This window comes from Pongo pygmaeus, chromosome 6 (assembly GCF_028885625.2).
Source record: "Pongo pygmaeus isolate AG05252 chromosome 6, NHGRI_mPonPyg2-v2.0_pri, whole genome shotgun sequence".
NCBI lineage: Eukaryota > Metazoa > Chordata > Mammalia > Primates > Hominidae > Pongo > Pongo pygmaeus.
Genome location: NC_072379.2, coordinates 138056390 through 138079888, shown reverse-complemented (window position 1 = coordinate 138079888; position 23499 = coordinate 138056390). Strand labels below are relative to the sequence as shown.

The 23499-nt window shown below is 44.6% G+C and overlaps 1 protein-coding gene across 2 annotated transcripts in view; it reads left to right on the top strand.

Moving 5' to 3' along the window:
• The first annotated feature begins 662 nt into the window (after nucleotides 1-662).
• The window catches only part of ZC3HAV1 (zinc finger CCCH-type containing, antiviral 1), a 64745-nt gene continuing 41908 nt past the window's right edge, over nucleotides 663-23499 (top strand). Inside the window, exons 1-2 of one of the 2 annotated variants that reach the window (XM_054495227.2) lie at nucleotides 663-1530; nucleotides 19575-19710. In XM_054495227.2, coding sequence (XP_054351202.1) covers nucleotides 1223-1530; nucleotides 19575-19710 — 444 coding nt within the window. In that variant the 5' untranslated portion in view covers nucleotides 663-1222. The remainder of the gene's footprint in view (nucleotides 1531-19574; nucleotides 19711-23499) is intronic. The other variant, XM_054495228.2, reaches the window with a different exon arrangement.

The following is a 23499-nucleotide window of genomic DNA, read 5'->3' as shown; positions in this document are numbered from 1 at the left end:
TCGGCTTCCTAAAGTGCTGGGATTACAGGCTGAGCCACAGCACCCAGCCCATTGGGTTTTTTTGGTGCTAATGGTAATGGGACAGCCTGTCTTCCTGGCAGCTGAATACTCCGAGAGGCTTTTAATGGCACCATGTTTTCGGGAGGTTCTGCTTTAGTCAGATAAGGGAAGTTTCATTAAGATTTCTTTCTACATCTTCTGTAGCTCAATGTTTTCACTTAAAAACAATCTTTATGTCAACTCTGGGGGTCAAAGTACGTCCCCACGGTGGAAAAGTTCTTGTCCCAATCTCTACGGGGAGGAACCGATCTGAAATCTTGGGATATGTCTTAGCATGTCCATCGTGATTGAGGTACAAGCAGCGGTTCAGGGCACTGAGTTAGCGATTCTAGGTAAGCAAGACCATGTCAAGAAGTGGTTCGTCCAAAAGTTCGTGAAAAGGCAGAAACGAGGGAGAGTGACAATCGTTGTTCTTTAAGAGGGCACGGTGGTGGAGAAGAAACTTGCACATCGGGGCCTGGGGTACCACGATCTGGGGCCTGGGGACGCGATTTGGGGAACCTCGGTGGCATCTGGGCTCCGCTTGATGCCAGTGCGTGTTCATGCAAGTTACTTCCTCAAGTTCAGGATGAGGATAATAATATCTACCGTGTGGAGTTGCTGGGAAGATTCACTACCAACGGAGGCAGAGCGCACGGCTCGCAGGAAGCCCTCGCTAGGGTCTGCTCTTTCCGGGAATGGGTGGGGTGCGCACTCCTCAACAGGGCTCTCAAGACTTGCGTCACACGCCTCAGTCGGCTGGCTTATAAAACACCGGCCAGAGCCCCAGGATCGCTTTTAGTTTCTCTTCTTTCTAAAGAAGCTTTGCGGAGCCCGGCTGGGGAACCTCACCCTCGCCGAGCCTAGAACCGAGAGGGGGCCACCCCAGGCGGTCACCAGCAGATTTGCCCGCGCGTTCTCTTTCTTTCCACCCAGTTGCCCTTGCGGCCGGCTGTAAACCTGCCACTAGGACCCGGTCGGTGAGATCTAGCCTCTTGACCTGAGAGCCGAGAGTGGATCGCTGGGCTGGGCTAACGGCGACGGAGAGCGCGCCCTCGCTGACTCCGGGCGCGCCCAGCAGTAGCACCGCCCGCGCCCGCCCCTGGACACTTGTAAGTTTCGATTTCCGATTTCCGCGGAACCGAGTCCCGCGCCGCGGCAGAGCCAGCACAGCCAGCGCGCCATGGCGGACCCGGAGGTGTGCTGCTTCATCACCAAAATCCTGTGCGCCCACGGGGGCCGCATGGCCCTGGACGCGCTGCTCCAGGAGATCGTGCTGCCTGAGCCGCAGCTCTGTGAGGTGCTGCAGGTGGCCGGGCCCGACCGCTTTGTGGTGTTGGAGACTGGCGGCGAGGCCGGGATCACCCGATCGGTGGTGGCCACCACTCGAGCCCGGGTCTGCCGTCGCAAGTACTGCCAGAGACCCTGCGATAACCTGCATCTCTGCAAGCTCAACTTGCTGGGCCGGTGCAACTATTCGCAGTCGGAGCGGTGAGTGCACCCGGAGGGAGGGGCGCTGTCCGCAGCCGTGGTCGGGGTGGACTGTCCAGGCGGGCACTGTTCTGGGAGGGGCACGGCCTCGCCGGGACCCCGCACCTGACAGCCTCTGCCTCCAGCCACTCCCTTCTCTGCTCCCCTCTGGGAGCCTCTGCAGGGCTCGTGCTTCTACCTTTGCCGTTCCCTTCCTTCCGGCACCTCCAGACCTTTTCTCGAGAATGGCTAAAATGCTCGTGCCTGGCGGAGACCAGGCTCAACCTCCACCCCTTTCCCCGCCCGCCCGCACGAATCAGAAGAGTAAAGTGCTCTGGAGCCAGCCAGGGCCTAGAGAAGCGGGAGGCAGGTTTGGGAAGGAAGGAAAGAGCCTCCAGTCTTTGGTATCTTGAGTCTTTCCCTCCCTACTACCTCCTTCCCTAGACGTGGCGGAGCCAGTAACCCAGCCGCGCTGGGCCCCCGGTCCCTCTCCGCCGGAGCGAGCTGCAGGTCTCTCTGCTTGTCCCTCCCTTCCTGGTCACCCCCTTGCCCCTCATCACCGCTTTTCTGATGCCTGGCGCGTAGCAGGGGTGGCCCTTTTCCAGGTTCCTGAAGCTGTAGCAGCCGCGGGCCTTCCCTCCGGGTGGTCTCTCCACGGTGGCGCGCGCAGTTGACCGCCTGCCTTGGGACAACTCTCTTAAATCCCTTTGAAGCAGTGCGGCTCACCTCTCGGGCCACTGCTTCTGTTGTTTCCGTTTGCCTTTTTTTTTTTTTTCGTCTAAATGCAGATGTGCTGCAAGGTTTGGGTTAAGCCTCTTGAGTGATTTTCTTCCCAGTTTCTCCCTAAGAGAGCTTGCTCCCTCGAGGACAGCTGCACATCTAAAAAGATGGCTTCCAGGTCCACATTCGCTGCCCAGGCCTTTCCCTTGATCCCAAGCCCTTCCTCTCCCGCGTGTGTCCTGTCCAGAGAGTCAAACTCATCTTTTCCCCCAGGCGGGGTTTTAATCCTCCTCACAATCTGTCATCACCAAGTCCTTTTTGTGAAGTCTCTTTCCCTTCTTCAAACTCATCTTTTCCCCCAGGCGGGGTTTTAATCCTCCTCACAATCTGTCGTCACCAAGTCCTTTTTGTGAAGTCTCTTTCCCTTCTTGGCGGGTTCCGCCTTCCCATCTAATTTCTGAATGAACTGAATGAATGCCTTGTTGAATTAATGAATGGTTCTGTCTGGCCAGTCTTTCCTCCCACCCTTTCTGTCACTATGTGCTTCTGCTCAATTACTTTTCTCGATAGAGTACTTTTTACACTTGGCCCATTCTTAAACACTTTGACTTGTGTCCCAGGGTTTAAAATGGTAGTCAGCAAACTTTTTAGGCTGGAGTGCAGTGGCTCCACCTCGGTTCACTGCAACCTCCGCCTCCCAGGTTCAAGCGATTCTCCTGCCTCAGCCTCCCGAGTAGCTGGGATTACAGGCATGTACCATCTCACCCGGCTAATTTTTGTATTTTTAGTAGAGACAGGATTTCACCATGTTGGCCAGGCTGGTCTCGAACTCCTGACCTCAGGTGATCCTCTTGTCTCAGCCTCCCAAAGTGCTCGTATTACAGGCATAAGCCACCGCGTCCGACCGGTCAGCAAACTTTTGATCACGCACCTAACAAAAACTCCAGTCACTCATCCCCAATATACGTGTAATAAAACATACAAAAGTAAGTGTTTTAGATGGATGAGGTAGAGGACGCAATATATTTTTTAAAAAATTTCTTTACAGCAAAAACCCTTTCAGCTCACCCTAACGTTTTTAAAAAGTGCTTGAATGTGTTCCTTTATTTAAAAATTTCTTTAATATGTTGTGAGGCAACAATTTGAAGGTTGTTTCTGAGTTGCTGGGAGTTATAGGTATCGAGGAAATCATCTAAGTTGTTGCTGGTGACTGAAGAAATCTCTGAGAAGAAGAGAGCAGAGGGTGGAGGATAGAAAAGGAAGGAACATTCTAGCATGTTCTAGCACTACACCAAATAACATGGTTGGAAGGCTTTGTTATGTTTTTTCGGTTCTTTTCTATTATGACAAATTCTTCACCAACTAGTGTTGACTTTTAGTATGAAATACATATGCTTTTTATTTTTTGATTTCTTACTATGGATATTTTCAACATACTCAAAAGTAGAGAGAAAAAAAATGATGAAGCCCCTTGTACCCATCATTTCATTTCAACAGTTTTCAAAATATGGCCAGTTTTGTTTCATTTATTCTCCCTATTCCCCGTGTGTCCCCAACTCCAATGTGTTATTTTAAAGCAAATCTCCGCAACCATTTGATTACTAAGTGCTTTAGTATCTCTAAAAGATAAGAACTATGTTTTATTAACATAATACAGTACAATGATCACATTTTTGTAAAAAAAAATACAATTTTAATATCATCTATTGTCCAGTTGGTATTCAAATTTCCCTGATTGTCTTATAAATCCAACTTTTATTTTCAGGAAAAAGGCTACATAGACATAATCCTTTTAAAAAATTTTTTTTAAATTAAAAAAAATTTTTTTTGGATAGGGTCACCCAAGGCTGGAGTGCAGTGACCCGATCTCAACTCACTGCAAACTCTGCCTCCCAGGTTCAAGCAATTCTACTGCCTCAGACTCCCAAGTAGCTGGGATTATAGGTGTGTGGCACCATGCTTGGGTAATTTTTTGTATTTTTAGTAGAGATGGGTTTTCGCGATGTTGGCTAGTCCTGTCTCGAACTCCTGAGCTCAAGCGATCTGCCAGCCTAGGCCTCCCAAAGTGCTGGGATTACAGGCCTGAGCCACTGCCTCACCTGGCCTATAATTGTTTTCATATGTTACATATCTAACATTTAAATACTTTGTTTCAATTTGTTGTAGGCAATATGCTTAGAAATTTTAGTTTTTTGAATTTTATTATGGTATATTTTTCCCTGGTTTGAAACAGCAAAACTGTTTTAAACTCGTTAATTGGGTTGTTAACCCCCACTTTTATAAGAATATATATAATATAGGGATTATTTGGTCTATCTAAATTTGGATGGACCCTCCAAAGAATTCAATATTTTTTAGTAGAGTGATAAAATCTTATTTCCTAACATTTATTGGCCGAGCTATATTTTTAATTTCGTTTTACATCACTTTTGAATTTGGGAATTACAAACTTCTAATCTATTAATGTGTAAAGTGTTCTAATAAGGACCTCTGGGAGAAATTTTTTTTTTTTTTTTGGTCCTCGGGTCCTAGAAAACATGTTTTTTCCCCCCATGTATGTTTTAAAAATATTTTCCTCTTAGCAAGTAATTAAACCTTGTCTTCTAAAACTTGCCACTTGTGAGTTTAAGAGCTTTCTTTGTAGATTACCAGTTAATGTGGTCTGTTAACTAATTGATACCCACCTTGACGTTACTATTCAGTTCAGTAAACTGGTCTCTGTTTACTGGGGGACGATTTGCATTATGCTGGGTGTATAAAATTTTGTCTGTGGTACTATTATTTATGGATAGGATTTATCCTGTCTATTCTGTAGTTCCTGTCTTTTCTTTTGTAATGTTTTTAGTGATACATTTTAGTTGACAACAGGGCTAGCTTCGATGTTGGATAATTGTTTTGGTGAATCGGTTTGGATATTTCTATTTGCTTTGCTGAAATATATGCCCACATATGGAGTTCTAATCCCAGTTCTGATGCAAAAATAATCACTATTTATCGAACAAATAACTATGTGCCAACCACTATGATAAGCACTTTGGAGATGATATCCAGGTTAGTCTTTAGGATAGCTCCTAAGGTAGTATTTTAAGTCCCATCCTTATTATAGGAAACTCGGGCATAGAGTCTTTCAGAAATCTACTGAAAGTAACCTAACTAGAAGCTGGCAGGATTGGTATTTGAACCTAGATCTGCATGACTTCCTTTTTTTTTTTTTCTTTAGAAATGAGATCTTGCTTTGTCACCCAGGCTGAAGTGCAGTGGCACGGTCATAGCTCACTGCCACTTCGAATTCCTGGGCTCGGATGATCCTCCTCCCTCAGACTCCTGAGTAGCTGGGACTACAGGTGGGCGCCACCACGTCTGGCTAACTTTTTTTTTTTTCTTTTTTCTTTTTTTTTTTTTTGTTTGAGACAGAGTCTCACTCTGTCGCCCAGGCTGGAGTGCAGTGGCGCGATCTCGGCTCGCTGCAACCTCCGCCTCCCGGGTTCAAGAGATCCTCCTGCTTCAGCCTCCCGAATAGCTGGGATTACAAGCATGTGCCACCACACCCAGCTAATTTTTGTATTTTTTAGTAGAGATGGGATTTTGCCATTTTGCCTGGGCTGCTCTCAAACTCCTGGGCTTAAGCAATCTTCCCAGCCTCCCAAAGTGCAGGATTACAGGCATGAGCCACCGCTCCCGGCCTTGTTTGACTTTCTTTTTTTTTTTTTTTGTGACAGAGTTTCGCTCTGTTGCCAGGCTGGAGTGCAGTGGCGTGATCTCGGCTCACTGCAATTTCCGCCTTCCGGGTTCAAGCGATTCTCCTGCCTCAGCCTCCCGCGTAGCTGGGACTACAGGCGCCTGCCACCACGCCTGGCTAATTTTTTTTCTTTTTTGTATTTTAGTAGAGACGGGGTTTCACTATGTTGCCCAGTCTGGTCTTGAACTCCTGAGCTCAGGCAATCCGCCCACCTCAGCCTCCCAAAGTGCTGGGATTACAGGCGTGAGCCACCGTGCCCGGCCTTGACTTCTTAACTAGCTACTTCCATTGTCCAGTAACTATATGAAGTTACTAATTCAAAAATTTTTTTTGCCTGCATGATTTCTGTTTAACTGTTTCAAGCAGGCTGCCTAGGCGTCTTTACCTTGCTTTGTGGTTTTTGCCAATGTGGGTGTTTCCTCTGGGTTCTTTCCTGTTTGTATGTCTTTCCTTTTGGGTTAATTCACATTTTGGGTGGGGCTGGGTAGATGGGAAAAGGACTAGTTGACTATTTCGCAAGTTGAATAGAATATTGAAAATCGCAAAGAATAATATAACAAGCATCAGAGAATATTTATTCTGAAACCATACAAGTTATAACTCACCTCCTAGAATAAATGTGTTCACATTTTTCAATTTTGCTCCTCTTTTAAAATATGGTAAACAATCATAACAGACCTAACGTTATTTTTTTCTCATCCCCAGTCTCATTTCCCTTTCCTAAGAAGCAGCTTCAATCATGATTTTGGTGTGTATCTTGCCCTTCCGTGATTTTATAATTTCCTCTTGTGTATATTTGTATCCATATACAAAAGGTAGTATTTTATGTGTTTTAGAATTTTTATTCAATGCTGTGTTTTGGAGATCTATTCATATTGCTACACAAGGACCTAGTTTATTCATTTTAACAGTTGAAAAGTATTTCATCATAGGATTTATACCACAGTTCAGTTACCTATTCCCCCCAGTAACGGATATATGGTATATTCCAGGTTTTTGTTATACCAAATCGTGCTGCCAAGAATTTACTTGCAAGTGTCTCTTGGTGCTCATGGTTAGAGCTTTTCCAGGGTAGATCATTAGGTAGTGGAATTGTTGGTTTGAATTGTTACATAGCTTCAACTTTTCCAGATTCTGACAAATTAGTATAAAGGTGGCTGTGCCAATTTATACTTATATGTCTGAGTGTCCCAGTTTCCTCATTTTCTGGCCAATTAATGCTTGGTGTTATCAGACTTTTTTGGCTTACGCCAATCAGAAGGCTTTGAAATAGTCATTACTTGAATTAAAATTTTTTTTTTTTCCTGGGCTGAGTGCAGTGGCTCATGGCTGTACTCCCAGTGCTTTGGGAGGCCAAGATGAGAGGAGTGAAGACAGGAGTTCAAGACCAGCCTGGACAACATAGTGAGACCCCATCAAAAAATAAAAAATAAAAATAAAAATAAAAAAATAAAAAATCAAGTAAAATAAATAAAAAAATAAAAATAATTAGATAAAAAATATTAGCTGGGTGTGGTGGTAGTCCTAGCAATGCTGGAGGCTGAGGCAGAAGGATTGCTTGATCCCAGGAATTTTGAGGTTACAGTGAGCTATGTTCATGCCACTACACACCAGCCTGGGCAACAGAGTGTGGCTCTGTCTCAAAAAAATTTTTTTATAACAAATTTTAAAAGTTTTTGTATTAAAGTTTTTATTTCATATATATCATATATATATATACACACATATACATATACATATACATATACATACTTTTTTTTTTTTTGAGAGAGGATCTTGTTCTGTCACCACTCTGGAGTGTGGTGGTGCAAACATGACTCACTGCAGCCTCCACCTCCTGGATTCAAACGATCCTCCCACGTCAGCCTCCCAGTAGCTGGGACCAGGCTAGTGCCACCATACCTGGCTAATTTGTGTGTGTGTGTGTGTGTGTGTGTGTGTGTAGACGGCATCTCACTATTTTGCCCAGGCTGGTCTCGAGTGCCTGGGCTCAGACATTCCTCTTGCCTCAGCCTCCCAAACTGCTGGGATTACAGGCATGAGCCACCGAGCCCAGCTCAGCATGATTTATTACTGTTAAATATTTAGATATTTGTATCCAAGCCTCCATTTATAACCTTTCTCTGGGCCCCACCAGTTTTAGAGAAGGACTACTCTGATTCCCTGAAATGTCTTCATTGCTTTCTTTTGCATGAATGTACACAATTTATATATTGATTTTCTTATTATTAAAATTGAGACTGGGCTCAGTAGCTAACATCTGTAATCCCAGTACTTCGAGAGGCCGAGGTGGGAGGATCTCTTGAAGTCAGGGGTTCGAGACCAGCCCGGGCAACATAGCTCCTACTAAAATGTTAAAAAATAAAATTAGTTGGACACAGTGGCACACACCTGTAGTCCCAGTTACTCAGGAGGCTGAGGCAGGAGGATCACTTGAGCCTGGGAGGATGAGGCTGTGGTCAGGCACAGTCACGCCACTGCCCTCCAGCCTGGGCAATAGAATGAGACCCTGCCTCTGAAAAAACAAAGTAAAATTGATATTATTTTAAGTTTTTGCTATTAAACCATTATGCTTTGAACATTTTGGTATATGCTTCTTTGTGTACATGCACATGAGTTTCCCTAGGGATCTAGTTAGTGGAATTTTGATTCTTAAAGTTTTATGTGATAATGCCAAATTGTTTTCCAAAGTGTGTTTGCCAAGTTATACTCCCACCAGAAGAATAAGAGCCTTCCCTTGCCTCACATCGTGGTCAGGTGCCAATACAAGGAATGTGAAATTGTATCTCATTGTGTTTTTTTTGTCTGCTTTTGTTTTTGTTTTTGTTTTGAGACAGAGCCTCGCTGTCGCTCAGGCTGGAGTGCAGTGGTGTGATCTCAGCTCAATGTGGTCTCTGCCTCCCAGGTTCATGCCATTCTCCTGCCTCAGCCTCCTGAGTAGCTGGGACTACAGGCACGTGCCACCACGCCCGGCTAATTTTTTTTTTTTGTATTTTTAGTAGAGACAGGGTTTCACTGTGTTCGTCAGGGTGGTCTCGATCTCCTGAGCTCGTGATCTGCCCACCTTGGCCTCCCAAAGTGCTGGGATTACAGGCGTGAGCCACCGCACCCAGCCCTCATTGTGGTTTTAATTCTTTATATATTCTGGATCTCTAGCCCTTTTAAGTCTTATGACTCGTTTTTTAAGTTTGTCTTACTTGGCATCTTAGTAGTTGCTTCTTATTTGCATTTTACTTTTTTGGTCATCGTAGCACTCTATTTTTGTTTGTAACAGTTTTTGTTTGTTCTTTACCATTTTAAAAATGGCTAAAACTATTTTTATTTATTTTTTGAGATAAGTTATTTATTTTTTGTTTGTTTTTTACCATTTTAAAAATGGCTAAAACTATTTTTATTTATTTATTTATTTATTTATTTGAGATTTACTTATTTATTTATTTATTTATTTTTTGTTCTGTCACCCAGGCTGGAGTGCAGTGGTGCGATCTCAGCTCACTGCAACCTCTGCCTCCTGGGTTCAAGCGATTCTCTTGCCTCAGCCTCCCAAGTAGCTGGGATTGCAGGCATGTGCCACCATGCCCGGCTAATTTTTTTGTTTTTAGTAGAGACAGGGTTTCGCCACGTTGGCCAGGCTGGTCTTGAACTCCTGACCTCAGGTGATCTGCCCTCCTGGGCCTCCCAAAGTAAAACTATTTTAAAGTGTTCAGTTCAGTGGCAATAAGTATATTCATGATGTTGTGCAACTGTTACCACTATTGGAATCCCAGAACATTTTCATCACCCCAAAGAGAAACCCCACACCCATCAGGAACCAGTCCTCATTCTCCCCTTTCCTCAGCCCCTGGCAATCTCTAACCTACTTTTTGTTTGTTTTCCAGTTCTGGACATTTCCTATAAATGGAATCTAATAATATGTGGCCTTTTGTGTCTGCTTCTTTCACTAAGGAAAAATGATTTGCATTTTACTCTTGCATGTTCCGTGTTGTTTGTGTGGGCGTATTCATCTAGGAGAAGTCTTCCTGAAGGTCCTTCTGTAACTAATTTTGCACTGTCCATGGAGTCACGTTGTTGTCGGACTGGTGGCCTTAGAGACATGCTGTTTTCTGCAACATCGTGACACAAAAGGGTGCACCCTGTAAGAATCCTTTGGGAATTTTTGTTCTCTTTTCACAATCACTACATCTCAAATTTTTAATTTGATCAAATTTGACTCTCAGTGTCTGCGATTTTCTTTAGAAATTAAGCTAACAAACATTATGACATTGTAATATTGTGAACCATGATAAAATCTTAAATAGTGACAAATGAAGCATGTGCTAACACAACATTTTCTACTTTTTACATAATGCAGAGATGGCAAAATTACACATTTAAAATAAGTAGATGTATTTTTCCATCCATTAAATGGTTCTAATTTGCTTACTGCTTCTGCCTGTATTTACTTCCAAACCAGGTATCTGCGATCTTTACCTAAGGCTACTTTGGAACAGAAGAAGCCATAATAACATGGGGGTGAAAAAGGGGTAAAAAGTTTCAGGAGCACCTAGGATTTCAGGCCCAGTGAGAAATCACTTTAACCAAACTGCAGCAGGGGAGCTGGTCTCAGGTTGGGAGGAGAGAGGGGAGACTTGTTTCATGATCTTTTCGCTATTTCCCACACAGGGAAGAGATAGTATTTTATTATTTTTTATGTATTATTTTGTATTTACTTATTTATTTATTAAAATAGAGACGGGGGTCTCAATATTTTGCTTAGGCTGATCTCAAACTCCCGAGCTCAAGCCACCCTCCTGCCTCAGCCTCCTGAATAGGTGGGATTACAGGTGTGTACCACCACTCCTGGCACTGAGAAGATATTTTAATATGTTTTAGACCAATTTAGAAAATCAAGCTAAAAGAGGTCGTCTAAGGAAATCGTTTCCTAACATTTTGATCCTGCATGCCTATCAGCAGAGAATGTTTTGAGCATGTACTCCTGATGTGTGTACATTTATTTAAACATTCTATGATGGAAAATTCTTAATTTGTATACTATTTACTGTTTTACTTTTTAAAACTTTTTAAAATCAATTTTATTGAGGTATGATTTACATACAATAAAATGTACCCATTTAAAGTGTATGGAGGCGGGGCGCGATGGCTCATGCCTGTAATCCTAGCACTTTGGGAGGCCAAGGCAGGTGGCTCACTTGAGGTCAGGAGTTTGAGACCAGCCTGGCCAACATGGTGAAACCCCATCTCTACTAAAAAAACAAAAAACAATTTAGCTGGGCATGGTGGCGTGCACTTGTAATCCCAGCTACTCAGGAGGCTGAGGCAGGAGAATCTCTTGAACCCAGGATGTGGAGGTTGCAGTGAGTCGAGATTGCACCATTGCCCTCCAACATGGGCAACAGAGTGAGATTCCATCTTAAAAAAAAATGTAAATAAAGTGTATGGTTTAAAGAGTTTTGATAAATGGATGCCCCTGTGTAACCATCACAACACTCTAGATACAGAACATTTTCATCAGCCCTAAAGGTTCTCTTGTGCCCCTTCTCAGTTAACCAGGGAGTCCCCCCACTCCTCCAGCCCTTTCAGCCCAGGCAATACTTTTCTGGGCTGAAAAGATTTTTTTACATTAAAAAATATAAGGAGTTCCGGCCGGGCTCGGTGGCTTATGCCTGTAATCCCAGCACTTTGGGAGGCCAAGGCGAGCGGATCATGAGGTCAGGAGATCCAGACCATCCTGGCTAACACGATGAAACCCCGTCTCTACTAAAAATACAAAAAATTAGCTGGGCGTGGTGGCGGGTGCCTGTAATCCCAGCTACTCGGGAGGCTGAGGCAGGAGACTGGCGTGAACCCGGGAGGAGGAGCTTGCAGTGAGCCGAGATCGTGCCACTGCACTCCAGCCTGGGCAACAGAGCAAGACTCCATCTCAAAAAAAAAAAAAATGTATATATATATATACACATATATATATATACACGTATATATATATGTATATATATATACGTGTATATATATATATGGAGTTCCAATATTTTTTTCCATCCATGATGGATTGTTTTGAGTAGCTTCTGGGATGTAGTTCCCTAGCTTTGGAGCAGTACTTCTCAAATTTTGACATGCATTTTCATCCATGGGAGAGTCTACTAAAATGCAGGTTCCCAAGTCACCTATTGGAAATTCTGTTCCGAAGAGGTGGGTTGGGGCCTGAGAATCTGCACTTTTATTCATTTATTTTTAAAATTTTCTTTTTTTTTTTTTAGACAGAGCCTCCGTCTCTCACCCAGGCCGGAGTGCAGTGGCACGATCTCTGCTCACTGCAACCTCTGCCTCCTGGGTTCAAGCAATCCTCCCACCTCAGCTCTGAAGTAGCTGGGATTACAGGCCTCTGCCACCATGCCCGGCTAACTTTTTGTATTTTTAATAGAGACAAGGTTTCATCATGTTGCCCAGGCTGGTCTTGAATTCCTGAGCTCAAGCTATCCACCCGCCTCAGCCTCCCAAACTGCTGGGATTACAGATGTAAGCCACTGCACCCCAGGATCTGCATTTTAAATACCACCCTAAAGAATCCATTTGCAGGGGTCAAACCACACTTTCAGAAACATAATTCCTTGGGGGTACACTTCCTGGACGACTGCAAATGCAAAGTTTTATGTGGCTTTCGAGTTTGAGGGAGCGAATAAAAGAAATGAATTTTTTAGTTCTGAATGAATGAAAGATTTTTCTTTAAGTGATCTTTCTCAGAGATTAGGGGTTCTATGACTTTTATGTGACAGACCAAAAGACATACGAAACTTTTGGCATCCTAGGCACCAGGTCAATAAATATTTATTGAGCACAAACTTTGTGTCACAAATGATAGACAATTCTAGAGGCTTCTACCCCTTCCTTTGTCACTCACAGGATCCTGAAATACTATCAACCAGTTAATTAATCTCTCTCTGGTTAATATTTGTTAACTTTCAGAGGGACTTATGCTGGGAAGTATTGCGGCAGGTGGTGGGGAGAAGCCAGCCTGTGAGAGGAGAGGGGGCTTGTGTGAACTACTTTCTCTGATCATCAAGATTTTGGTGGCCGGGTGCAGTGGCTCACGCCTGTAATCCCAGCACTTTGGGAGGCCGAGACGGGTGGATCACCTGAGGTCAGGAGCCTGACCAACATGGAGAAACCCCGTCTCTACTAAAAATACAAAATAAGCCGGGAGTGGTGGTGCATGCCTATAATCCCAGCTACTCGGGAGGCTGAGGCAGGAGAATCACTTGAACCCAGGAAGCGGAGGTTGCAGTGAGCTGAGATCGCGCCATTGCACTCCAGACTGAGCAACAAGACTGGAACTCCGTCTCAAAAAAAAAAAAAAAAAGATTGTAGCAGTAACGCCACCACCTGCGGCCATCTACTCTCCTTTTTCTCAGTCCTGATGTGGACTTAGGGCGATGTTTCTCAAACTTTGCTGCATGTTGGGATCACTCAGGAAATCTTTAAAAAATACTGATGCCCGACTCCTACATTCTGATTTAATTAGGGTTTGAATTGGACATTGGGATTTTGTTTTTTTAAGTCCCTAGATGGTTTTTAATGGGCAACAAAGCTTGTGAACCATGAACTTAGGGGACTAGAGAAGTCAAGACTGGAGAGACTGTCCATAATAACAGGAAGATGATATTTTGGTGGCACTGGCGCTGTTTGTCCCACTCTTGGTACAACCGTAGGGTATGTGCAGATTCTTGGCCTCCGGCCTCCCCTATCCTCCGCGGGCCCAGCCTCCTCTGCTGCCCAGTCTTGCAAGGCCCTCAGTGCTTTCCTCTCCCTCCGTGCAGGCTGGGGCTTGCAGTGGCTGCAGCCTTGGGGTCACCATTTTCTGCAGTGAGCTGGGGCTCTCTTTGTGCCTGGTGTGTTCTGGGTAATACAGTTGTGGTTAAAGCAAGCTCATTTTTTTCGGCTCCACCCTCTGTCTCTCCCCACATCCTTTGTTACCCTGCTCATGTGATCTCGTCTGGTCTATTCTGTTTCTCCTCCATCTCACTAGGGGCTGTAGAGGCAGTGAACCATCCCTACCCTCTTATAACATGGCAATTTAATCTTGAATATCAGAAGTACAAACATGGGGAATAGGAACCTCGTGGCTTTAAAATAATATCGCGTTAGGGTTGGTTTTGACTGATGACATTTTGTTCTTTAGCTCAATGTTCTCTAGATTTTATCTTTCACACATCCTGATTCCTTTTTTACCTGGCTTGTATCATGGTGAGTGATTTCCTGTTTTCTGTACAAATCAACGATCTTTTTGTTTTTGCCAACCCAATTAGGTGTTGGGGAGCAGAGGGGAAGAAGGAGAGAAGGGAAGGAGTACTTCGATATAAATTACTGCCCAAAAAAAAAAAGACTCAGGTTAATGTCTCTTTTTGGTCTGTTGAGTTCAGAGCTAGCCCTGTGTTTACCGATTTGTGAAGTGCAAGAGCTCAGAGGCGAACATCCAATTCAGGAATCTAACCCAGAATCGAATCTGACAAGCGCATCCAGTGATTCTCAGCTCTGACTGCACATTGGAATCACCTGGGCTCCCACCCCAGTCAAATGAAGCCAGTCTCCAGGGTGTGGCCCAGGTTTAGGTTATTTTCAACACTGCCCAGTTGATCATTATGTGTAGCCAGGAATGAGAATCACTGTGCAGGCTAGTTGTTTAGACTGCACCCGTGGTGAGAGAGAGCGCTTATTGCCTGGGCTAAAATAACATTTTGTTCTGTGGCTGGAAGAGAAAAGTGAAAAGGTCATTTGTTTTTAGGCTTTTGTCCTGAGTTCCTTAAAGAGAGACAACTCTGCTCCTTCCAAGGATGTCTTTGCTCTTTTTTTTTTTTTTTTTTTTTAGGTTATCACCTCCTACCGCAACTCGCCCTCTTTGTTTGAGGTTTATTTGCTCCAAGTGTGGGTAGCATTCTGCAAACGCTTGTTTTGTCCTGGGAAATTCATAATAATTAGTAGGAGAGCTCTTTTTATACTGGCGAGAGGGGAGTTCCCACAGCTTCTAACCAACCTTCTGTAGGACCTGTTGTCCTTTTTGGGGAGGTGGCCCTGAGCTGCCTATACTCCAAGTATGTTCGTAAAACCAGATTGTTAGACATGCAAATTCTTGGCCTCCAACCCTAGATTTACTGATTGAGACACTCCAGGGTAGGGGCCCAGGAATCTAACGGACTGCCTGTCTAGGTGATGCTGATACATCCTAAAAGATTGAGAATCACCCTGGGAGGTCCGGGATGGGGCCTGAGAATTTGCATTTCTGACAACCTCCCAAGTGATGCTGATGATGCTGGCCTAGGGACCAAATTTTCAGCATCGCTAGCTTAGCACACCCCAAGAGGCCGTGGGAGGCTTTCACACCATTTCCTGGCTGAAGCCCACTAGCCAATATTAGGCACCTGGAGCTGGGACACAGTGATCAGAAGAAAGTCGGAAGGAAGGTTCTGCCACCTGAAACCTACACATGACCGCCTTCAAGCTCTGATCATGGCCCATGCTGCTGAGCTTGTCTGTAACAATACTAATTTTCACTCGCGTCCGTGTGAAGAGACCACCAAACAGGCTTTGTGTGAGCAACAAGGCTGTTTATTTCACCTGGATGCAGGCGGGCTGAGTCCGGAAAGAGAGTCAGCGAAGGGAGATAGGGGTGGGGCCGTTTTATAGGATTTGGGTAGGTAGTGGAAAATTACAGTCAAAGGGGATTGTTCTCTGGCAGGCAGTGGTGGGGGACACAAGGTGCCCAATGGGGGAGCTTTTGAGCCAGGATGAGCCAGGAGAAGGAATTTCACAAGGTAATGTCATCAGTTAAGGCAGAAACAGGCCATTTTCACTTCTTTTGCGATTCTTCAGTTACTTCAGGCCATCTGGATGTATATGTGCAGGTCACAGGGGATATGATGGCTTAGCTTGGGCTCAGAGGCCTGATACTAATCACAACAAATAGTGCCTATCACATAATGTGTTCCTACCACACGCTTTATGTGATTTATGTCCACGATCTCTGCTTGCACCCTGCTTAAATAGTAGGGGGAACAGTGGCTTAAATAATTCAGGATGCCGATTTAAATTTTTTTGGTTTGAAAAAGTTTCAGATCTGTTTTTGTTCGTTTTTCCGGCTTAGGTTTTTGCTTGTGTTTTGGGATGCATGTTCATTACTGGATCTTCCTCTTATCTGTCACCTTTGATTTCTCATTTTATCAGGCATCAGTTTCCCAAAGTAGGATTATCGTGACTACTAAATTAAATAACATAGGTAAAGTTCCTATCACTTAGTAAATGCGTAATAAATGTTAATTTCTGTAATTAACCCAAGTAGAAGGTAAGTGTAAACTGCCCCACCTTCGTGGCTGATCAATATCCTGAAATTAGGGCAAAGATAAAGCCCCTAAGAAGCCGCTGGGGAGAAGTCTAGGGAATGTGGGAAAACGAAGCAGAATTTGCCAGGGAAGGGGCTGCAGGTCAGACCAAGACGAGACAGAGATGTTGCAGGTTGAGACTGGGTTCAGGGTGAGAATCATAGAATCTAGAGGAATAAGAAGTTTGCCTGAGGATGGAGATGAACAATGAGAAGGAAAACCAGGCCCCCAGGTGGGCAGCGCCACGGACCCCAGCCAGTGCAGCATGGGCTAGCTTTGACTTTTCTTTCAGACATGAGCACCTTTGGAAAAGCCTGGACACCTGAGGTTCCAGGCAGAGGGCTCCCCATTAGGCTCTCTGGCTTCCCTTTGTTATTTAGAGGAAGTGCTGACTTCAGGGACCTTGGAAGTGCCACACTCCTCAGCTAGGACAGGACAGGAACAATTCTGCATCTCGCCGTGACCTGCAGACGTGCCGTAGGCTTGGCTCTAAGTTCAGGACGTCTGGGCTGGAGCTAAAGGGGAAGCAAAGATTCTTAATTCTTTCTGACTAACAAGTTGCTATGTAATGCCCAACCTTGTTTTTACTAACCCTGTTGTTAGACTCTCTTTCCTTTAATCACCTAGCCTTGCTTCCACCTGAATTGGCTCTCCCTTAGCTAAGAGAGCCAGACAGACTCCATCTTGGCTCTTTCACTGGCAGCCCCTTCTTCAAGGACTCAACTTGTTCAAGCTGACTCCCAGCACATCCAAGAATGCAATTAACTGATAAGATATGGTGGCGAGCTATATCCGCAGTTCCCAGGAATTCGTCCGATTGATGACGCCCAAAGTCCCACGTCTATCACCTTGTAATAGTCTTAAAGCCCCTGCACCTGGAACTGTTTACTTTCCTGTAACCATTTAACCTTTTAACTTTTTTGCCTACTTTACTTATGTAAAATTGTTTTAACTAGACCCCCCCCCTCCCCTTTCTAAACCAAAGTATAAAAGAAAATCTAGCCCCTTCTTCGGGGGCGGAGAGAACTTTGAGCGTTAGCCGTCTCTTGGACACCGGCTAAATAAACGGACTCTTAATTCGTCTCGAAGTGTGGCGTTTTCTCTAACTCGCTCAAGTACAACAGCTAAATATATCAGAGCCAGAGGGGAGAACCTGTCTAGTGGTGGGAAGTTTCAGTGAGGTCATTTTCAGCTCAATATCAAGAAGAATATTAGCGTGGCACGGTGTCTCACGTCTGTATCCCAGCATCTAGGCCTAGGTGGGAGGATCGCTTGAGCCCAGGAGTTCGAGGCTGTATGAGCCGTGATTGTGCCACTGCACTCCAGCCTGGACAACAAAGTGAGACCCTGTCTCAAAAAAAAGAAAAGAAAACATTAATGGTAATGGCTAATGGCCATCAGAACAATGAGGTAAGATCCTTGTGAGATAAAGAGGCTCACAGTCATCTGGTCAATCCACCACAGAGAGGATTTCTGCTTTGAGGTGGAGGCTGGAGGGGATTACCTTTCTTTTTTTATTTTTTTGAGACAGAGTCTTGCTCTGTAGCCCAGGCTGGAGTGCAGTGGCTCGATCTCGGCTCACTGCAAGCTCCGCCTTCCAGGTTCACGCCATTCTCCTGCCTCAGCCTCCCGAGTAACTGGGACTACAGCTATTTTTAGTAGACATGGGGTGTCACCGTGTTAGCCAGGACGGTCTCGATCTCCTGACCTGGTGATCTGCCCGCCTCGGCCTCCCAAAGTGCTGGGATTACAGGCGTGAGCCACAGTGCCTGGCCGGCTGGAGGGGATTACTTTTCAAAGGCCCTTCTTGCTGAAGGAGTCCTTCCTCCGGGATTGGTAAAGTGGAGTCTTAGCCCAGCTGCTGAGGCTTCTGGGTGGAGTCTGGCGGGGACTAGTTATCTGAAACCACAGTGCAGGACCAAAAAGCTGAGGTCGACCTTATCAAGGAGTGCCAGGAAGCCAGGGTCACAGGGTGGAGAAAGCAAGGAAAGGGCCCGCCTGGGAGAATGGCTAGGATAGAGGCTGTCGCTAGAGCCTGAGCGACTGGCCTTGACTTCTCCAGGAGGCAAGGTACACAGAGGGCTGGCCGGGTTTCAAGGTCTCGGCTCCTGGTTGACAGAGTCCTTGGTTCTCTATTTTTTTCATATGAGGTTACACTGTAAGATCTGAAGGCAATCTAGAGAGTTGCAGACATGATTCACACAAATAATAGCATTGAATAAGTGACTTTTAAAAATTAATTCTTAGAGAATAACTTTTACCTAGATGTTTACATTTTCAAAAGTTCATCAATTTCAATAAGATCATTTTGCATTTCTATTTCCCAGTGACAAACAAAAAATAACAGTGCAACAGATAATATTCAATATTTTGGAAATGAAGGAGAACGATTAAAAGAAAAATTTAAATTCACAATAGGAAAAAACAGAATAAATGGAGAGATATTTTCTGTTACAGAATCAGAATATTTAATGACATTAACATGATATACTTAATATCCAATCTAATTTATGGAGTTAATAGAAATTAAATTCCCAATATACTGTTTTATGGAATTTGACGTAATTTATTCCCTAATAAAATGTTTATAATGAAAATAATAGGCTGGGTGTGGTGGTTCACATCTGTAATCCCAGTGCTTTGGGAGGCCAAGGAGGGAGGATCAAAGAAAAGAAAATAATAGGCACACTAAAGAGTTTTTTGAAAAGGTGTAAGCCAATGATATGAAAAATTACTGTTAATATTTAAAGTATATTTAAAATGTTAACAAAGGGCCAGGCGTGGTGGCTCATACCTGTAATCCCAGCACTTTAGGAGGCTGAGGCAGATGGATCACTTGAGGTCAGGAGTTCAAGACCAGCCTGGCTAACATGGTGAAATCCCGTCTCTACTAAACATACAAAAAATTAGCCGGGTGTGGTGGTGCGTGCCTGTGGTTCCAGCTACTCGGGAGGCTGAGGCAGGAGAATTGCTTGAACCCAGGAGGCGGAGGTTGCAGTGAGCTGAGGTTGCACCACTGCACTCCAGCCTGGGCGACAAGAGTGAAACTCTGACTCAAAAAAAAAAAAAAAAGTAAAAATAAATAAATAAATATAGTGTATTCTTTAAGCAGAACCAACCTGTGTCTGTTGTCAAAGAATATGGGCATGGGTCTTTGCAGACTGAAAGTTTTATGGCTGATTTCTGTTTCTTTGCATCTGGGGAGTAGAAATACTGACCATTGTTGTGTTTTCTTCCAGGAATTTATGCAAATATTCTCATGAGGTTCTCTCAGAAGAGAACTTCAGAGTCCTGAAAAATCACGAACTCTCTGGACTGAACAAAGAGGAATTAGCAGTGCTCCTCCTCCAAAGTGATCCTTTTTTTATGCCCGAGGTAAGTTGTGATTCCTCAGTTTAAGGAGGGAGAATATTACTGGCAGTATTGTGTAACAGATATTTTGGAGTAGGAGTAGGGAAAATTCAAAATTAATGCCAGGGTTCTACAGGTGGCAGTCGAGGCTGTTGTTGAGTGAACTAAGAGATCCCAGAAATGTCTCTCCTATTTGAGGTTTTATAAGAATTTGAGTCTGGAATACCTCTTCCACCGGGCTGCAAGGGAACCCTGTGTGAGTAAGTATGAGCTGAAGATCTGATAGTAGTCCGACTGCTTGATGCTTTAAATCAAGGTGGCTTCTTGGAGGAGATGGACTCTGGAATGAGGCTGGGAAGATGGCAGGGAAAATGAGGGTACGGGCTAAGCTGTTGTAACGGAGACCCCCTCAAAATACAGTGATACAAATAAAATGTAATTTTGTTTCTCTATCAGTTGATAATCTAGGTCAGGGGTCAGCAATCTATAACACAGAGGCCAAATCTGGCCTGCCATCTTTTTTTTTTTTTTTTTTTTTTGAGATGGAGTCTCGCTCTGTTGCCCAGGCTGGAGTGCAGTGGCACGATCTTAGCTCACTGCAACCTCTGCCTCCCAGGTTTAAGCAATTCTACTGCCTCAGCCTCCCAAGTAGCAGGGATTACAGGTGCGTGCCACCATGCCCAGCTAATTTTTATATTTTAGTAGAGATGGGGTTTCACCATGTTGACCAGGCTGGCCTCGAACTCCCGACCTCAAGTGATCTGCCCACCTTGGCCTCCCAAAGTTCTGGGATTACAGATGTGAGCCACCATACCTGGCCTGTTTTTATAAACAAAGTTTTATTGGAACACAACCACACCTATTCGTTTATGACTGCTTTCACCCTGCAAGGGTGAGCTGAGCGGTTGCAGCAGAAACAGAATGGCCTACAAAGCTAAAATGTTTACTATCTGATCCTTTATGGAAAAGGTTTGCCAACTCTTGGTCTTGGGTAGCCTGAGTTGTCCGGCAGCTAGACTCAATGATGTCATCAAGGGACTCAGGTCAGCAGGTCAGCTCTGTTATCTTCAAAGTGTGGCTTCCGTCTCTGTGTACAATGAGTCTGTACTCACTGTCACCATTTTCTAGCCAGTGGAAATGTAGAGAGGAAGTAAATGGAAGGCAAGCAGTTTCCTTTTTTAAAAGATGTGACATGGACATTGTATATGGCACATCTGCTCAATCACATTGGCCAGAGGTTATTACATGTCACACTTAGCTGAAAGGGAGTCTGGGAAATGTAGTTTCTGTCTGGATAACCATGTATCTACCTAAAACTTGGGAGCTTCTATTACTAGAAGAAAGACAGGGACAATGGTGGATAATTAACAGTTTCATCCACTCAGGAATATAGACTTAAGGATCAGAGAATACTGTTTAAGCGTGGTATCTGGCCCGACAAAATCCATGAATAGAGAAGTTAGCCTCACAGTTAAAGAGAGGCATAGAAACATAATGGGTGAGTGGAAGGGATGGAGAAAATGTAAGTAAAGTTGAAATTCAGTTGCACTTTTTTTTTCTTTTGAGACAGGATCTTGCTCTGTCACCCGGGCTGTAGTGCAATGGCATGATCAGGGCTCACTGCAGCCTTGACCTCCTGGGCTCAAGTTATCCTGCTGCCTAAGCCCCCCAAGTATCTGGGACTACAGGCATGCACCACCATAGCTGGCTAACTTTTTTTAAAATTTTAGTAGGGACAGGGTCTCACTATGTTGCCCAGGCTGGTCTTGAACTCCTGAGCTCAAGTGATCCTCCTTCCTCAGCCTCTCAAAGTACTGGGATTACAGGTGCGAGCCACTGCACCCAGCTCAGATGCACTTTTATATACAGTGAGATAGCTGTTGGGGACTTCTGGAGGCTTAAACACTTTTTGACTCTGAACTCAGTGTGTTTCCCTAAGAACTTAAAAATCTTATAACGTGAGAAGTGATTTTGAGTTGGCCACTGAGCTCAGGAGAGATATGAATGCAAGACACATTATAAAGACTTGTTGGGGGTTGGGGGAGGAAAATATGTCCCATTTGCTCTCCAGCCCCATGCATTCTTCTATCTAGATACTTGGATTTGTTTCTCTCTCTCTCTCTCTCTCTCTCTCTGTCTCTGTCTCTCTCTGTCCCTCTTTCTCTGTCTCTCTCTGTCTCATTTCCAGGAGTCCAAGGTTTAAAGGTCTTGTCTTAGGATATCTATGACCCTTGGCCTAGGTACTAGCCCGGTCCCCCATGACTACCAGCATGGGAAAAATGCCTTACACGTCAACCCCGTTAAAGGTCCTGCCGACGATCAGAGACATCCCATCCTTTTCCTTTCATTGAGGGAATGACAAGATGCAGTCTTGCCATGACACTTGAGAGAAGGTATTTTGTGGTCAGTCCTTAGTCTAGTGTTAACCCGGAGGCTTAGAAAAGCCATTCATCATGTCTGATCACTGCTTCAGTTCTTCAAAAGCAACAGGTACTTTTAACATCGGGCCACACATCTATGTTGAGTCCCTGGAGAATAAGGACAGTTTTCCTGTATTAGCCCATTTTCATGCAGTATGAAGACATACCTGAGACTGGGTAATTTATAAAGAAAAGAGGTTTAATTGGCTCACAGTTCTGCATGGCTGGGGAGGCCTCAGGAAACTTACAATCATGGTGGACGGCAAAACAGGAACATCTTACATGGCGGCAAGCAAGAGAAGTGAGTGCTAAGCAAAGGGGGGAAGCCCTTTATAAAACCATCACATCTTGTGAGAACTCACTATCGTGAGAACAGTAGAATGGGAGTAACTGCCCCCATGATTCAATTGCCTCCTACCAGATCCCTCCCATAACACGTGGGGATTATGGGAACTATAATTCAAGATGAGATTTGGGTGGGGACACAGCCAAACCATATCACTTCCCTTGTCTAGGGAGGAGGTCGGCAGATATGAGCCTAAGACAAGGCGCTGTTGTGTAAGGGATCCCAAAAGAGCCCATTGACTACAGTGCTGTGAGGGTCCCTATAGGAAAATGCTCTCATCATGCTTTTATCAAACAGTGCAAAGAAGAGGTCAGCATCACCCAAGGCTCCCTTTCCATTGTTAGAATTCAGTACCCACAATTAGAGGGTGGAGTGGGGAGGTTCTTGCCTGAAGCTTATTTTTAGCTAATAATTTAATTGCTGTTTTCCACTTGTCAGAGTTAAGATCCCAGAATGGGGGACTGCATTATTTCCTGAACTAGAGGTCTGAGGAGCTGGTTTCTGGAGTTAGCATGAGTTAATACTGTTGGTATAAGTTTTTGTTCAAGAATGCTGAGCAAGAGAAGGCTGTAAAGGAGTGTTTTAACTTAGGGGAGTAGGATGGAATTTTTTCACAGGGCTTTGGCAGGAGGAGTCAGCCAGAGTTCAGCTAATTTCAAGAAGAGTTGGTCCAGGATGGCTCTCTAAAGATGGAGGAATTATCCCTGCAGATTTGCAGCTGTTGTTTGGGAAATTTGGATTTTTTTTTTTTCTTTTTTGAGATGGAGTCTCACTCTGTCTCCCAGGCTGGAGTGCAGTGGTGGAATTTCAGGTCCTGCAACCTCTGTCTCAGGTTCAAGCAATTCTCCTGCCTCAGTTTCCCGTGTAGCTGGGATTACAGCCATACACCACCACACCCGGATAATTTTTTGTATTTTTAGTAGAGATGGAGTTTCACCATGTTAGCCAGGCTGGTCTCGAACACCTGACCTCAGGTGATCCTCCCACCTCAGCCTCCCAAAGTGCTGGGATTACAGGTGTGAGCCACCATGCCCAGCCTGAACCACT